This window comes from Cebidichthys violaceus, unplaced genomic scaffold (genome assembly GCF_023349555.1).
Source record: "Cebidichthys violaceus isolate CVI_PGR_0920_01 unplaced genomic scaffold, fCebVio1.0.p SCAF_9, whole genome shotgun sequence".
NCBI classification, from domain to species: Eukaryota; Metazoa; Chordata; class Actinopteri; order Perciformes; family Stichaeidae; genus Cebidichthys; species Cebidichthys violaceus.
The window spans coordinates 5,595,477-5,613,076 of record NW_027176975.1 but is presented as its reverse complement, the minus strand read 5'-3'; the positions used below and the strand labels follow the sequence as shown (position 1 = coordinate 5,613,076).

At 42.0% G+C, this 17,600-nt stretch overlaps 1 protein-coding gene across 3 annotated transcripts in view; it reads left to right on the top strand.

Moving 5' to 3' along the window:
• The first annotated feature begins 135 nt into the window (after window positions 1-135).
• Window positions 136-17,600, top strand: part of trim36 (tripartite motif containing 36) — a 30,283-nt gene continuing 12,818 nt past the window's right edge. Inside the window, exons 1-9 of one of the 3 annotated variants that reach the window (XM_068702940.1) lie at window positions 136-482; window positions 4,644-4,878; window positions 11,005-11,085; window positions 12,136-12,482; window positions 13,217-13,363; window positions 14,470-14,565; window positions 15,509-15,646; window positions 15,883-15,998; window positions 17,252-17,373. In XM_068702940.1, the coding sequence (XP_068559041.1) occupies window positions 420-482; window positions 4,644-4,878; window positions 11,005-11,085; window positions 12,136-12,482; window positions 13,217-13,363; window positions 14,470-14,565; window positions 15,509-15,646; window positions 15,883-15,998; window positions 17,252-17,373 (1,345 nt within the window). In that variant the 5' untranslated portion in view covers window positions 136-419. Of the gene's footprint in view, window positions 483-3,492; window positions 3,653-4,643; window positions 4,879-11,004; window positions 11,086-12,135; window positions 12,483-13,216; window positions 13,364-14,469; window positions 14,566-15,508; window positions 15,647-15,882; window positions 15,999-17,251; window positions 17,374-17,600 lie in introns of those variants that run through there. The other 2 variants (XM_068702938.1, XM_068702939.1) reach the window with 2 other exon arrangements.

Sequence of the window (17,600 nt, the reverse complement as noted above, 5' to 3'; positions counted from 1 at the left end):
ATGATGTAGAGAGAGAAGGAGGGAGACGGTACCGTGGAGCCTATACCGAGGAAGACGGGGGCGGGGTTTTCCCTCCAAGATGAGGCTAACTAAAATAAAATTGGCTTCTTGCAGCCGGCGCATGTAGGCTACTGTAGACTCTACGGACAACCAGCGAGGGAGGGCGGAGAGAGGATGGTGGTGATGAGGATGCGGTCTGAGGAGCGGCTCTTCTCTCTTGGTGTTATCTCACCTCCCCTGTGAAGCTGTGGAGCTTTTGATCGTGTTTGTTAAGCCGCAGCTGCTCTGTGTGTGTGTGTGTGTGTGTGTGTGTGTGTGTGTGTGTGTGTGTATGTGTGTGTGTGGTTTTTCTACATTTCCAATACGTCCCTGTTTGCTGACCGGTCTGTACGCTGTAACATCCACCCTCATCTGTAGCCATGTCGGACTCTGAGGACATGACGGAGTTCGCCAGCATCGTGGAGCGGATCGAGCGGGGCGAGGTGAGTCTCCTCCCGATGATTTACGGTCCTTCTGACAGCACCAGTGTGTCTGTCATCATGCTTCCGACAGCAGCGGCGCCGGGCCGGCCTGCGGAGCTGTCAGGGGATGGAGGCTGTTCTATTCTATTCTATATTCTATTCTTATTTTAATCTTATCAGCACCAACACTATATTCATTGATAACGCAGTATATATTTTACACTACTCAGTGCAGATATTGTAACATTATATGAGGAATTAATATTTTATTTTTTATTGATTGAATAGCCTATACCCACACCTATTCTATTCTATGTCTGTGTCACACGATTTCAGGTGTGTGCCTCTATACTAATCATACTGATACCTATTTAGTTCAATTACATTATATTAACCATGAATATGTTAATATAATAATATTAAAAATTATATTCTCGTCTCTGTTCCTATTGTAATGAGTAGTAATAGTCCATAATCTGTTCTATTAATTAAATAGTCTGTGAATGTAGTCTTAATAATTATCTATCTATCTATCTATCTATCTATCTATCTATCTATCTATCTATCTATCTATCTATCTATCTATCTGTCCTCTTCTGTATACTGTATTCTATATTGTATCCCTGTGAAATATGTCAGCTGTGTGCAAACCTATTAATGGCAACACTATGCCGTTCAAAAGTCTTTATATAATAATATATTTGAGCCTGCCCTGTTCAACTGTTTTGTAATACATTATTAAGTTGTGATAAACCCCCATAACTCTATTCTGACATTGAAAGAAGATCTGACCCTCTTCTGTTAAAGAATTTCATAGGCTATAGATAGAGCTACGTCTCTATTCTATTCTATTATATTATATATGTCACGGCCTGGTGGCTTGAAGGCATAGGCTTCTATTCTTAGAGGGGGGAAAATGTGAACGTAAAGAGCTTAATTAGAGGCTCCAGTCGCTGAGTGTGTTGGTAGTTAGCTAGGGCTGCAGGCAGATCACGGGCTCCTGTCAATATGTGGGACACTTGGCAGCAGCTGTGTGGTGAGAAGGGGCACTGGGTTACTGAGGTGTGTATGTGCACATGGAGGGGGTCTTTACCCATTTCAGACTCACACAATGTGTTGAAATGCATCACTCCTGCTCACACAATCTGTGACATTCATCCATGCATGAGCTGTGTGTGTGTTTCATGTGTTAAATGAACAAACAAAGAGCAGACTGCATGCCGTTGAATGGCCAGATACAGTTACTGAGTTCAGTTTAAAATTTAATCAGGCCAAATATAATGTACATAAAGTTTTCATTTATACTATTTTATTGCATCCCCAGAAAATACATAAATAGCATAAATAAATAGCATACTTTGAAAATGATGGAGAATTTCATAGAGCCATTTGGAGGCTATAGCATCCTCTCTCCCTTGTGTTTTGTCTCCCTTGGGTCCTATAGGTCCCCACAGGCTGCACCCACAGAACATTCAGGTTAAACACTGTTATAGTAGAAAATAGATATTAGATAGAATGTTAGACATGGATGAACCTCTGTTGTACCTCCAGTGATTCCGATGCTGTGGAGCTGCTGTCTGTATGATTTGCTGCCAACAAATGCTGTTTGAAAAGTGAATGACTCAACAGTCCTAAAGATGCCTGCGGTGCCTTCAGTGACTGTGCACACTTTGGCCGGTGTTAATTCAAACATTTCATCCACATCATTCTGTGCTGCTGCACAGCGTTGTCTATTTCTCCCTAAAGACGTTGCAGCTCCCTCACCAAAAAAAACTTGTTACATGGTCCATTTTGTTCTTAAACCAAAACACTGTTGACCTGCTAAGGGGCCCTTATGTACAATATAATGAACTGCAGACCTCATCAATAGCCACTGCAGCAAGCGGTTAGCAGATCATAAAACACCTGAAACTATGAAAGGGAGCCTGACATTCGTAGTGATTTTTAAACTTAGGAGACGTTATAGATGGGCCCCTTTCAGGAACCTTCTATGATGGTGGAATACAGGAGCCTATATTGTCAGACCGGAGACTCTGAAAACCAGTTAGTCTTTTATAAAAACACTAAGCAAAATGTTATGTGGTACTTGAGAGCTTTTGTTTGAATGAAGTACTGATATGCGGACTGATGTATAGACTATAGTCTAAGCTAATGGAGTATAAGTCAATCCCACCGCAAACCTCCAGCACCTCTGTGTTTGCATTGTAACACACACACACGGTTTTCACTGCTACCAGTGCAGTAATGATATTTCGTGCTGCTGACATCTGCAGACACAAGACACTTTCTCCACCACCCAATTGGACCAAAACTTTTGTCCAGACTGAAATATCAACTATTTGATGAATTGCCATGACATTTTGCACAGGCATTCATGTTCTCCAGAGGATGAATCTTGCTGACTTTGCTGATCCCCTGACTTTTCACCTAGTGTCACAAGCAGGTCGTGGTTTACACTTACGCAGTAAATACCTGAACAGCTAGACAAAAGTTGGTACGGATGTTATTGTTGCCCTCAGAATGATATGTAATAACTTCCCTTCACGTTCCCACGAGCGCCACCATCAGGTCAAATGTGTATTTGACCAATACTTTGGTTCATAACCTGCAAAACCTAAGACTCCTCAAGCTGTATTTTCTGTTTAGTGCAAATTAGAAAATGTTAGCATGCTAGTAGACTAAACTTAGTGAACTCAAATCACGCTGTAACAGTATCTATTTTATCTTATACCACTCTGATTGACACGTGGAGGATAATGCAAAGCAAACATGCAAAATAGTGCCGACTAGGGACAAGTTGGATTGATGTCGAATTGATTGATTGATACAAATTTACGGGCAGCACGTGAAGGCAGCATTTGTTCCGATGGAGATCCAGCCCCCTCGTCTCTCTCCACTGTGTCGGCCCGCCCGCGTGCACTGCAGCAGTGAATTGGCTGCTGATTCACCGCAGCGCTGCCTCTCTCTCTCTCTCTCTCTCTCTCTCTCTCTCTCTCTCACAGCAGCGTCACTCTATTTAAATTCACTCAGACCGTCGCGGTCGGCATCTTCTGCTGCCGTCCGAGAAGTTTGTGTTTAGCCCGAACAAAAAAGGAAAACTCCGGATAAGGTGTTGTTTTCCCCACACAGGCGTGTTATATTTTATCTTCCTCACCATGGCTGCAGAGAAGCGGCGCAGCAGCACAACTTCGGTAAGTGCGAGAAGAGCGAGGTTATGAATAAAAAGAAGAAGCGTTTTTTCATTTCGTCCCGTCATTGTTTAACAGCCTGTAGCGTCTCTGCTGTGCATACAAAGTGACCGGGCTTTGTGAAAAGTTAACCTTTTTTTTTTTTTTGTAGAGCTGTAAACTGCCACGAGCGTGTGTTCATTCATTACTGCTTCGAGCCATTGCTTGTTGTTTTTAAATGAAACAATTCGCTTTGAGCAGGATTGGGGACAAGCCTCTATCTTGTCTGTTTTTTTCCCTGATTAAACTTCCTCTATCCCTCTGGGTATTGTCTTTTAGCACGTGCGGAGGCGTTTTTTCCTAAATTAATGTTTGGTAGACTTTTTTGAGATGTTTCTATCACACCACCTGCAGTACATTAACTAATCAGTCGGTAAATGCGGGTGGACTCCCAGAAACGTTCTTTAATCGTGTTTCGATGTGAAAACGTGAGCTGCTGGAATCGTGTGTTTTTACTGTTTGTCTATATTTAGCGAGCTGGGCTTAATCCTCTCTTATGTAATGTATCAGAAACATGGTAAAGACTCGATAGATGGCTGTTATTGTGAGTGCTTTTCAAAGTAAAATTGAAGGTGTACTCTGGTGGGATAAATAATTACATCGCACTTCTACCCACTTTTTTTTTAAAGACCAATTTTCCCACCTCACCAACACAACAAAATGTAGTGTTCCCAGCTAAAAGCGCAGACAATAGGCCTATTTTAGCTGCATCTAAAATGTCCTAATAATAGGTTATTGTTCCAAGAATCAAAGGCCGCTGTATCCTTTCCTCCTGGTGAATTTGCCAAGCTTATTTCAGACTGATCTGTGATGCCTTCTGTTCTTTTGTTTCTCCTCTGTCTCTCATTAGAGTATCTTTTAAAGATGGCGGCAGCTGTGGTTGCTCTTAATGAAAAACTCCTAGTGCCTTTTTATTATTATTGCAGTTTTCAGTGATCATGTCTCCCATCACCAGGTCCCGATCAAAAACATCGAGAGGGAGCTGATCTGCCCGATCTGTAAGGAGCTCTTCACCCACCCGTTGATCCTGCCCTGCCAGCACAGCGTCTGCCACAAGTGCATCCGGGAGCTGCTGATGCTGAACCATGACGACTCATTTGATGCCGGCTCCGAGTGCTCCATGCCGGGCAGCCCCAGGTCCAGGGTGCCCTCCCCTTCCATGGAGAGGCTAGACAGGCTTGTGAGATCAGGTGGGTCTCGGGGTAAGGAGTCAACGATATCTGTTTTTTCCTTTTCAGATTCAATAAATGCCTTCTTTACAGGAAGGATTTTATTACGTAGAGATTAGTGCAGGGAAGTGGATCTCGCATTACTCCGAGGTTAAAAGGATGTTGGGGCTTTAGTAGGAGCCGTGTTTGTGCTATGTTGTTGGGCAGCCTGATTATGTGAGCTGATGGAAGCTAATAAGCATTGAACAGGAAGTACAAGTATTGAATTGCATCTCGGGCCATTTGTGATCACTTCCAAGTAAGACAATAGAAGTTTTGCACTAGTCATGCAAACTTCCTGTTGCATTGTCTTCCTCCCAATTCCCTTAGATTCAGGTTTTAGTCCTGCTGGTCCTCTCAGTGGCTGCATTCAACAGGTTTCAATGGCTGGAGCCACCCCCCATAGAAAAGAACAAAAGGTTGAAACATATTTCTCAAATAAAGAAATATGTGACTACAAATGAAAAAGGAAGGGCATATTTGGTTACCTGGCCAACAAAAAGGGTAGTTCCACTGTGAAGAGCAAATCTTTACCAAAGCAGATTAAAGGTGGAGAGTAAACAAGCTGAGCGAGGCAAAAAAATGGGCCAAGCATTATTGTGTGATATCTGGTTTTAGTGTGGCGCAGACACTGCCCTCCTCCCTCTCCTGTCCTAGATAAACAAGAACAAACATAAAAATGATTTGATAATGTTACCACTCAGCCGTGACGTTGTCTGTCATCACCTCTTCCTCTAATCCTGTCTGCTTCATTAAAGAGACAGCAGGGGAACTTGACAAGCTGTTGGTTCGTCTACCATGAGAAAATAAATGTTGACAAGCCCTCTCAAGCCCTAATTGTCTCTGCTGTCTGCCTCTAATGGCCCAGGGGCATCAAACACCCCCTTCAGTCATGCAAGGGCTCATGCGTTCATTTGGAAATGTTTTAGGAACGGAGGTTTCACTCCACCTGTAGTTGGATACACAGGAGTGTGTATGTGTCTTGTGTACACACACACACACACACACACGTGAACAAAGCACATCTGTAAGCTCCTTTTAAGATATTTTAAACTCTTAAAACCAAGCTGAGCTGGAGGGAGGGAAAGCTAGGGGGGCGCGCGCGTTTGCAGGTAGCTGAATTAACTTGTCACAACATTTTTAAAGTTCTCTGCTGAACACTCTGCAGCCGAGCTTAAGCAGGTCAATGTCTAAGCCTTGGAAACGGCGTGGTGGGACTCGAGGCTGCCTCTCCTCCCTCTGAGGGCTCTGGGCTGCATGCCATTTCGATAAAGATGTCGTCTCATTTGTACTCTTGTTCACTCTTCTTGACAAAACCAGAGTTGTGTCCGACTTCTAGACACATTATATATTTTGTGTTAATTCTTCATGTGCGCTATTGTCACACAACGCAATGCACAAAAGAAATGGAGATGCTACTTAGTGATGACAAGACAGCTACAAAAATAAAATGATTAAAAAAAAAATGTATACTTAACGTAAAACATTTCGCTCTCTTTTGAAGTTTAACTTGCAGTGATGCCCACATGTATAGTTCTATGTTGGCATACAAAATAATGAAAATATTGTACGGTTTTGTAATGGAGGCACAACTCGTTAGGTATAAATAACCGTTGTATCAACAGCATTAAATACATAGTCAGTCCCAAATCCATACTCTACTCATTTTAAGCAGAAACACCACAGAAAGTAAAATAAGTTATTTGTGAAGTTTAGTTCAAGCTGCAGTTTGATGATCCATGGTGCAAATATTGTGCAATTTCTTATCGGCGTAAATTATTTCACTGGAAAAAATGGGTGTAATACAGGCTAGCATATAGTTCACACACTGTGTAGTGTGGGTTTGGGACAAATAAAGGGATTTCCTCAAGTCAGAACGGTTGACATCAAATATGTCTAATCAATGGCAGATACTGTATGAAACTAACTGAAGGACAGTCGGTGTAACCTGGTATCCATTTAACTAAGCTGCCAAAAAGCCTCAGAGCCACACTGGGGCACAGAGCTAAAGAGATCCCAAGAGTACAGCGAGGTGAACTGCTTTTTTGGGAGCTATTCAGCCATTCATGGTTCAAAACCACGGAGAGCGGGCTCTCCAACACAGCCTGCCTCATTGAGACTCGCCCCTTCACCCTGAATGAGCTCATTCTTCACTGGCAGGACTGCATCTGTCAACGCAGGAAATAATCAAATCCTGCTTTTTGGGTAAACACATCTTGTGCCTTGCTGAAAGCCAGTTTGTGCAAAAAGACAAGTATGTCATTTTTATACTCTTATTTTGAGTTTATGCACTCAATTGAGGTCCCTTTCTAAAATATATATTTAATGTATAGTTCATTTACCAGCGTCTCAAAAAGAAACTAAGTCCATTTAGTCAACGTGAGGTTGTTCCTGTGTTGAATGCATTTAATCAGCAGATTACAAAACACAAATACTCTGTGTGTTAAGATTATTTAGGAAACCTCAGAGTACTTTATGAGCACATTTACTCCCAAACAGAACAACCAAGTATTTCTGCCAACCGCCTCCAATGCTGCCATGGTGACGCAACCTGCCTGTAAGGAATGAAAGAGGGATTAGGTGAAGGGAGAGAAAAGAAAGGACTTAAGGCTATATTTATCAGTGCAGCTCGGACAAGCCCTGCTGTGCATGGACGGAGGGAATGCGGCCACTAAAACTCCATCTGCATTGTTTCTCAACTTCATCTTACTTTATGTTGCCAGGGCTTGAAACGGAGCATGATGCATTTATGTTCAACAGCTAACTCTTGACCAGTGCTCTCAAAGGAATAGTGGGACGCGTTGGGATATATGCTTATACATTTTCTGGCCAGCAGTAAGAGGTCAAGATTGATACCAGTATGTACGCTAAATATGAAGCTACATCCTGGAGAAGGTTAGCTTAGCATAAAGACTGGAAGTCCCCCCCCCTCCCCTTACTGTTGCTTTGCTTGTCATGCTTTCTGTTCTCACACGGCAGATAACGCAGTTCACAGTGATAACGGTGAGAGATTTACCACTTGAAATGAGTTGTTGGTTGTAGATAAAAGCAGTCTTCTCATTTCTAACTGACGAACATCTATTTTTAGCTTTCACTGGCAGATTTTATCAGCTATGGCAAGCAAGCAAATTAAGCTATCAGTAGCTAGTAAAACGCTGATGTTTCCGGATGAGTCTTTTTAAAACCGAACACTGTAAAAGAGTGTGAACAGTCACCTAACACGTTATAGTTGTTTATTAATCGATACAGAGACTGAAGTGTAACAGGTGGGTAGTATAGTAGTAGTGCTGATGGGATGTTTTTACCTTTTGGTAAGCTAGCTGTTTCCCTGTTTTCAATCTCAATGCTAATTGAGCTAAGCTAGCTGTCTCCTGGGTCTAGCTTCATATTCAGCAAGACAGCAAATAAGCATATTTCCTAAAATACCGAACTATTCCTTCCTTTTAAATAAATTGACAAAAGAAATGTCTGACGAGTACAGTAATGTGATTCTTTTTCCACAACAGTTACCTAGTCCTTTAAAAGTTGTTTAATTGCATGGCTTTGTGATCAAATGTAGACTGTAAATAAGTGCACGGATCAAGAGTTAATTGTGCTTTAACAACTGTTCACATGTTGTATGTATATTTTAAACGCCATGTTTTGTATTTCACTCTGACCTGCATTACCAGACTTTTCCTTCAGTTTGCTTTTAAGTTGTCTTTGTTTCTCAAATGTCATGATGTTTAAAACAAACTGGTTTCTCACTTCACATTATGCATTGTTTCTTTTTTTTCTTGTTGGTCTCACCTCACTTCTCTGTTCATTGCTTACAGCCACAGTGCGAAGGTCGCTTGGAAGTCGAGGTAGACGGGGCCTCCGTGTTTTGAGTAGCTGTAGTAGTGAGTACAGTGTTACTAGAAACCCTGTGAAACCCTAGTTTGGTTCTACCTTTTTTCCACTAGTCTACTTCAGCCCTGTCAACACGACCATACAAACTCCATACAACCACCGGTTGGCTATGAAATAGACTTTTCAGGAGTCTCTTTAGTTGCTGCATTTCATTTTAAGTGTGTTGTTCATTCTTTGTTAGACACTTAATGCCAGGTAATAATGGTTCAAATCAAAAACCATGTACCTCCTTTTAAAAATGTCCACTGAGCTTTAAAGGGATCTGACTTTTTAAAAATCCAGATAAACAAGGAACTTAAAGATGGTGGTAAAATACTTTCTTTTTTTAAATTTTTTTTTTTTTTTAAAGCAATGCTGAGTCGGCATACAAAGAGGGCCGACTAAAAGAGGAGCGGCGTGGAGTAAAGTGGGAGAGATGAGAATCGGAGGGAGGTACAGTCTTTGACGGGAGTTTTGGCAAGTGACTGAAAGGAGCCGAGACTAAAATTAGTGAGAGGGGTGAGGATGTTTCCTAGGCGGTGAAGTGGGACAGGAATTTGTGTGTGCGTTTCTGTGCACTAGCTAAACTTCTGCAAGTAAAGCTGCTTCATTAAGATGGTTAACTGTTAGTCTCTGTTTCTGAGTTATGTGTGCACACACACACACACACACACACACACACACACACACACACACACACACACACACACACACACACACACACACACACACACACACACACACACACACACACACACACACACACACACACACACACACACACACACACACACACACACACACACACACGGAAATAAAACCTACAATATGTTTGGGCTTGCAAAGATGCTTAACTTACTGACTCTGTGCCTTTAGGATACTGTTCATGCTTCACTTGACAATCATTAGTGCTTGAGAAACAGTTTATAAGAATGCAGACCTGTTTCAGCCTACCTCTAATCGTTTTGGGGATGATGAATTGAGTGTGTCAGATTGCAGGCCAAGTAAAACGAGACTGAATACTAGTTTTTGTTTGTCAGATTAGGAACGCTAATGCAACTATTTGACATGCTCAGTGGATGTTTTTAAGAGTTGTTATTCTCTTAAGAAATAGCCTGTCTATTCTCATCCCCTCCAAAGAATAGACGGTATGAGCTATTTTGAGCTACCTCAAAATATAATAAAAGTGCAGCAAACCATAACAAATGATCTTTATACAGATTACAGTCTTAAAATCCCTCTGAATGAACATAATGTCAATACATATGTTTGGATGGCAAAAGCATATTCAACAAGCCTAATTAAACGGTTCATATTAGCATTAGAAATGAAAAATTAAAGGATTTCTGTGCCTGGATACTGTGATCATATTAAGTTATTTTAATTAAAACATGAATCTAAATGTGCAGACATGATTGTGTTTACAGTATAATTCTATGAGACGTAAAAATGCTGCATCAGTTCAAACTGCTGTGTCTGCAGATGTGTGCAGGGGAAAGGGACCCTTTAGCTCGGCCATGACTCGGCAGTTTATACACACACACACACACACACACACACACACACACACACACACACACACACACACACACACACACACACACACACACACACACACACACACACACACACACACACACACTTTGCTGCAGGCATCTCGTTTGCTTCCTGTTCCCTCACACCTGCCGTCCTGTCCACAGACCCTGAGTCAGTGTGCAGTTTCCCATCACGACGCACACATGCAGATAGACATGCATACATTTGTGCGCTCACCATCCCCATTCTTTGGTTTAAGTATGAAGGCTTTCTGACAGACTTCTCCTTTCATCCAATGATTTCACCTAACGAGACCATGCCGCCATCATCATCATCATTATCGGACTAAATCTTTCATCGTAACGTCACTCCAGAATGTAAAGTTCACCTTTTTGTCATATGCATTCAGGTCGGACGGTAATCAATCGTTGCCAATCGAAGCTCAGTAGTTCAGTTTGTTGTTGGATCACAGGCAGGTTTATCCTCTAGGTAGCAAACTGTCCCACAGTCCTCTCTTCTGCTCACATCACTCGCTCACACTTCATGCACATGGCTACACATATCACATAGGTTATATGTTTGCTGTTCTGCCACTGCTTTTCCCTCAGCTGCACCTTTTTTTTTTTTTTTTTTTTGCAAAAGTGTTATTTTGAAGTCTTCCTGTATTTGGCTTACCTGAGGAGTGTTTGATTTAATTTTCAGGTCCTCGGAAACGAAGTGGAAATACTGGCTTGCATACTGAGATAAATCCAGCACTCCTCGCTTCCCCTGTCCCTCAGAAACGTGAAGCAATACTTTTTTTTTTGTAATTTATTTTGCCGTGTTAGTGACTTCAGTTTGCTGGCTTTGAGTTTTGCATTCCCCAGTGCTTGCTTCTGTGACGTGACCGTGTTCCTTTATTCCCTCGTGTTACTGTGTTGCTGCTCTGTTGCGATGCTGCTGCATCGGTAACAAGCGCGATGTTGTGAGAAACTCTTGAAAGCAGTGTTGCTTTCAGAGTTTTGTTGTCATGTGAAAATAAGTGTTGATGCATTGACCTGGACATGTGATATGAAAGTTCACAAACGGGACATGTTTATTTAAAATTGTGCTTAAGTTCCACTTCACAGTGTAATTCATCTACATTGCTTGATTTAAAAATACTGTAGTTTGTCATTTTTTATTTTCTTGATCACTCATTTTAGGAAAATAGAATTACTTCCATTGTCCAGCTCATTGTGTGCACTTACATACTCTTCACTCCTGTGTTGATGTTAAATGACTTGCAGTGTGAAATTGCTTACTCATACAGTGTATTCTTTAGAAGCTCCAAGGATGCCGTCCTCCCATTAACGATCCTGTATGTCTTCACTCTGACCCAGCACTCTTGGGAAGTCTCTCTTCCTGGACTTATTTCCCTGTAATGACAACTCGCCAAAGAATTGCCTGTACTGATGTTTTGCAGCATACATCCATCTCCTTATGGCGTAGTGGTCATTTGTGGAAATAAAGCTCGAAGGGAGATGCACTGAGGCCCTATTTGTGAAGGCTTGAGTTTTATCAAAGGCATTTTTTTTCCTTAAGATCATACTTGGCAAGTCATGCAGATGATGTAACGCTGCTTGAGTGAATCTCAGCCCAGAGTGTGTTGAACACAAATGGGTGTTCACTTGTTTCAAAGCCCCCATTTGACTCTCTTGGAAACTATGCCTTCAGTGTAATTTGAAGTCAAAGGACATTGTTGTTCACGTCAATCTAGGGCCTCAGACAAGATTTGAAGCTGGATGACCCAAAAGCCATGAATCCACATTACGCATGATCTTTTCTCACTTGTCCGTCTTCGCTCTCCTCCAGGCTCCATCTCGTCCCCGGGGTGGCGCCGAGGTTCTGTGACTCCCCGGGTCACCGCCATCCCATGCCCGGGATGCCAGCACGACATCGACCTCGGTGAGCGCGGCATCAGCATGCTGTTCCGCAACTTCACCCTGGAGAACATCGTCGAGCGCTACCGCCAGGCCGCCCGCGCAGCCGTCGCCATCATGTGTAACATCTGCAAGCCTCCACAGCAGCAGGAGGCTACCAAGAGCTGTATGGACTGCAAGGCGAGCTTCTGTAACGAGTGCTTCAAGCTGCACCACCCCTGGGGCACACCCAAAGCTCAGCATGAGTATGTTGGTCCCACCACGAATTTTAGGCCCAAGGCAAGTACCGCCCGTCACTGCCTTGTGAAGGCTTTGTTTGTTTTAGTTTTCTCCCGTTAATGTTATTTCCTAAGAGGAACAAACATGATTTTAACTCAGTTGGACTATGAACATCTCTCATTTGTTGTCGCATGAGTCCAAAGTAAACTTTAGCATGTATAGATTTATTTAATGATGAGAGGAATTCAGCTGAACATGTTTTTCCTGATCATAAATTGATGGTTTGCCCTCTTGATCAGGGCTTTAATTATAAAATGGATTATGTAGAAGTGGGAACGTTTGTGTGAATATTTCTAACCAGAATATTTGAATATTTTATTCGTTATGCGTTTTCTCCACACCTTCCCCTGTGACTGCTGAATTGATTGGAAATCCAAAACAATCTTAAACATTGATCTTAGAATATTTGAAGCCTTGTTGGAAACTTGAGTTACTGGCTTTGTCAATATATTGCATTGCTCTGATTAACAAAGGGATTGGACAAACGGCTAAATGCTGTCTATGATAACTTCTAATGGGGATCCTGGCTGTAAAAAAAGTGCTGATTTTAAATTCTATTTTAAGACACTTCAGGAAATGGCTCACAGAGAACTGTCTAGATGCTTCTATAATGTAGGCCATGTTCCTGTTTCACTTCAGCTAATTTTTGATCACTGTAGAAGTAAAATGCAGACTATGTACGTACAGATTTTGTCTGGATTTTGAACTCATTGTTGTTCTGTTAAATATCTCAGGTGCTGATGTGCCCGGAGCACGAGATGGAGAAGGTGAACATGTACTGTGAGGTCTGCAGACGACCCGTGTGTCACCTCTGCAAGCTGGGAGGATCCCACGCCAACCACAAAGTCACCTCCATGAGCAGTGCCTATAAGATCCTCAAGGTACCACATTCACACACTTAACTCTTTGAGAGAAGAGTCTGCTGCTTGTGAGTGTTGATTCAATACACTGGAATTTGTTTTGTTGCGCTCTCTGATGCGTAATGAGTCATTTGGAGTGTAACACAATACTGTCTTATGATGGAAAGGATAACACTGTGCTCGAACACAATGCCACTGTTGAAGGCTTTTAATGGAGCGGTGGCCAAGCAAAGCAGCCCTACAACTTGGAATTATTATTATTTTTTTTTTTTTACATAGAAATTGCAAATAACCACTATTTTGTGATGATATTCAGTACAGATGGAGTTTTGTTGTGCTGTGCCGCCCACTGACTGACCCCTGAATCTCTCTTCTCCCGCTGTAATATTAATGTCTGCCCCGTACCTGTGCTGCCACCGGATCTCAGAGATCAGTCTCTCTCCTTTTGGAAACTGAAACCCAGGCTGGCTAACTGGGTTAAAACTAATTGGTCTCACGTGTGGTCGTCAGATTTGTGCCACACTGTAGAAACAATTTCAATCAGTTTGAGTGTTTTCTTTATCTTGTGTGGAGATAAAGCTGCCAGGAACAGAGTGGTTCAACAAGTCGAGGCAGAATCTGTGTGAAATTCAATCTACTTGTCTGTGTTGGCACAAACACAATGGTGCTTAATATTTAATGACCATTTGTCTCCCATGATTTTGTGTGCATTGTCTCTACAAATTGTTGGAAGATGTATTGGATGTCCTGGGATCCTTCGTCAGCCAGGAAGTAGTTTTGAGTTACATCTGCTTTTAACGTCATTGTGATAGTAAATGTTGTTTGACACACGGCACCCACTGAAACAGGCTCTCACATACATGGTCTTACGGGACTCTGCATATGACCAGAACAGCTGCAGCTGCAGCTGTGAATATGATATAAGATGAGAGGAACATGTTGTGACCCTGTCAGAGCCTGGGAATGTAAGCACAAAGTATAAATTGATAAATCCCACCCTATTCCTTAAAATGGCACATTAATGATATCTTATTGTCATCTTAGTGCTGTGTCAGTGTGTATGTGCTTCTGAGTTTCAAGACCTTATGAAACTTACTTTATATGCTGCTGATCTCTTGTTTCACCAGGAGAAGCTGGCCAAGAGTATCCATTACCTCATCAGCAAAGAGGACCAGGTCCGGACTCAGATTACTGATCTTGAGCTGCTCGTCAATCAGACCGAGGTAAGATAGCTGACTCACGCTGCTAGAAGTCGCCCCCCCCCCCCCCCCCCAACTCCTCTCACAAAATCACATCTCTTATACCTCCTTCAACTCTAGTTCAGTTGGTAGTTCTAGAAATCAGAATGAACGTACGTAACGTAGTGTTGTCTTTTCTTAAACGAGACAAATGTTTGTATAGCTTTTACAAAACCAGTCCGCTAAGTTGAGGAACAATTGCACATTTTCTGTGTAGGAATAAGGAAGGTACTCAACAAACAGTATGCAAACAAGGAAGGGAAGGATTTGCCTACTAGTTTTCCTCTGACGCGTCCTTCCCTTTTTTCTTTGATGCTGGTCCTAAATGGGTAGTGTTCAATGCACCTACGCTTTTGGTGTTTTGTAAGAGTATGTTTGGGATGCTCTCTTGGTTTAAGCACTTTTGTTAGTCCATTAATCCATCTCTCTATATACTTCAGTTGTGTAATGTGAACTTTTAAGCTTCTCCTTCCTTGAATATTGCCTAAGAATGGGCGGTGACGGTATATTCTTCAACTCTTAGCTGTGATTCAACCACCTTCTGTCAAAGCAGTTTTAATTCATTAAAACAACCATGATGTCGATTTGATTAAAGTTGAATACAGTAATACCTTTAACTGTACTGCCACTGTTACCTCCTTACTTTAGTAATGGTTGGAAAAGGAGGAGAATGATCACATAGTTACAGGCTGACTCAATACTCTGATCCCTCTGAAGTGTGTGTGTGTGTGTGTGTGTGTGTGTGTGTGTGTGTGTGTGTGTGTGTGTGTGTGTGTGTGTGTGTGTGTGTGTGTGTGTGTGTGTGTGTGTGTGTGTGTGTGTGTGTGTGTGTGTGTGTGTGTGTGTGTGTGTGTGTGTTGGGAGGGACATGTGAGAAGAACATTTTATTGGCTTTGTACAAATTGATAACAAAATGATCATCTTAAAGGAAAATGGACAGCTAGCAGAGCGTCAAGCCAACGAGCACTTTGAGCGCCTGTTTGAGACTCTGCAGGAGAGGAAGTCCGAGATGCTGAAGTCGATCGAACAGTCTAGAAACCGACGCCTGGACCAACTCAAGGTTCAGGTATGAAATGCCAGGACTGAGTTCCATTTCTATTGTGGATCCTCTTCATTCATGCATGCTTCCTTTACTCATCATATTCTGAACTGTAGAAAAATAAATCATGCTTTAGTAACCTTCTTCCTTGATATGTCTGTGAAACGGAGCCTTATTTTATGGGATTTATTTTTCTGAGGAGGCCACTTATTTTAATGAATAACAAAATGGTAAAATGCCCTGACTTTTTGAATATGTCCCAGGTGGAGGAGTACCAGGGCATGCTGGAGAACAGTGGGCTAGTGGGCTACGCTCAGGAGGTGCTGAAAGAGACGGATCAGTCGTGCTTTGTACAGACTGCAAAGCAGCTGCACATCAGGTAGATCTGGGTGATACTGAATTCAATTTGCATTTTATATTTACATGTTTATATTTAGTGATATGGACTTGAGGCCAAGCAGTTGTTTGTATCGTGTTAAACTGTGATCCTTCATTTTTACTTCATTAATACTCTGGATAAGCAACACATGTATTTAATTTAAAAGTCTGGGAAAATATCATCCTGTCATGAAAACGTAATGTTATGTAGGGATAGGAGTCATACGCAATCACAACTAACGGACTAAAATCCCACTAAAGAGTTGTGATATCTAATGGTGCTTAATCAACAATGCCTACACTGAGTAGGCATCTCTGGTACTGTGTTGATGATGCATGAACATCAACCTGCTTAAGTTCATGTGATCGAGGTTATTCATTATTGTTGGCAGACTTATAACATACCAGGATATATGTAGATTGTACTACTTCTGTAAAACACCACTTCAAAGTATTTGTCAGTTGTGATTAGAATCAAAGTAGAAAGAAGTCAACAACTAATGTTCATTTTAAGATGGACAGCGCACTAAAGCATCACTCTACTGTCTTGTTTTCCTCCTTCAAGCCAATAACAGGAAGCTGAGCCAGGCCTGATGGGATGGCTATTCACAGCTTCCAGTAAAATGTCAAATGAATAATTAAGCAGCTTAGTAATGATTATCAGATATAATTTCGCTAAACTTGATTGTTTAACAAACTCCACAATCTTGAGTGTGATACGACTTGTTTTTGTGTAGCGATACCTTCCAGTTTCCCAGTGGATTCCACTGGTGGGATTTGGTGCGTTGATGTTGGTGTTGAGAGCATCTATCGGATTACGTGTTTGGGTGACTGGAGTATGTCAGGAACACACAAAGCCACGTGCGCAGAGGTTACAAAACTCAAGGGCAGTAAAGGAAAGACTTGTGCTGCAGTGTCCAGTCAGCGCTGTGTCTTCTGCTCCAAGCTGACTAATTGATCTCCATTAGCAGCTTTAGATAATCAGGAACCATTTTCACTCTCACGATCATGATACTGGGGCCTGTGCTGTTCCTCCTGTCGACAAGGACCTTATTTTTATTCCCCTTTTTCAGTCATGAAAGCCAATATAATATAGACACAACGACCTAAATGACGCCAGAGTACAAGCTTGATTTAAAGATATGGTGGAGCACACCTGATGTATTACAACAGTAATTTCATGCTAGTCAAGATGAGCCTCCATCAATGAATCTTTTAAAAAATTGTATATGTCGACCGTGTGTGTGTTTTCAGGATCCAGAAGGCCACCGAGTCTCTGAGGACCTTCCACCCGGCATCTGACCCCTGCTTTGATGAGTTTGTGCTGGACACATCCAGAGAAGAAACTCTGCTCAAAGAGATGTGCTTTGGTGGAGGTACAACCAATTTTATTTCAGAGAGCAAGATACACTATTTACTGTGACACTCTGACAGTGTTAATGCAAAACATGCAAATTCAATTTTAGAACTTGTTTTCTTCACAAATACTTTAAACCTGAATGAAAGTCCTGTTCCTGTTTGAGTCGGGAAGTGTTGACATGTTTCCAGGCCGTTTTGTGACCCCTGTCTTGTTCTCATTCAGTACACTGCTCCACTGTAGTGT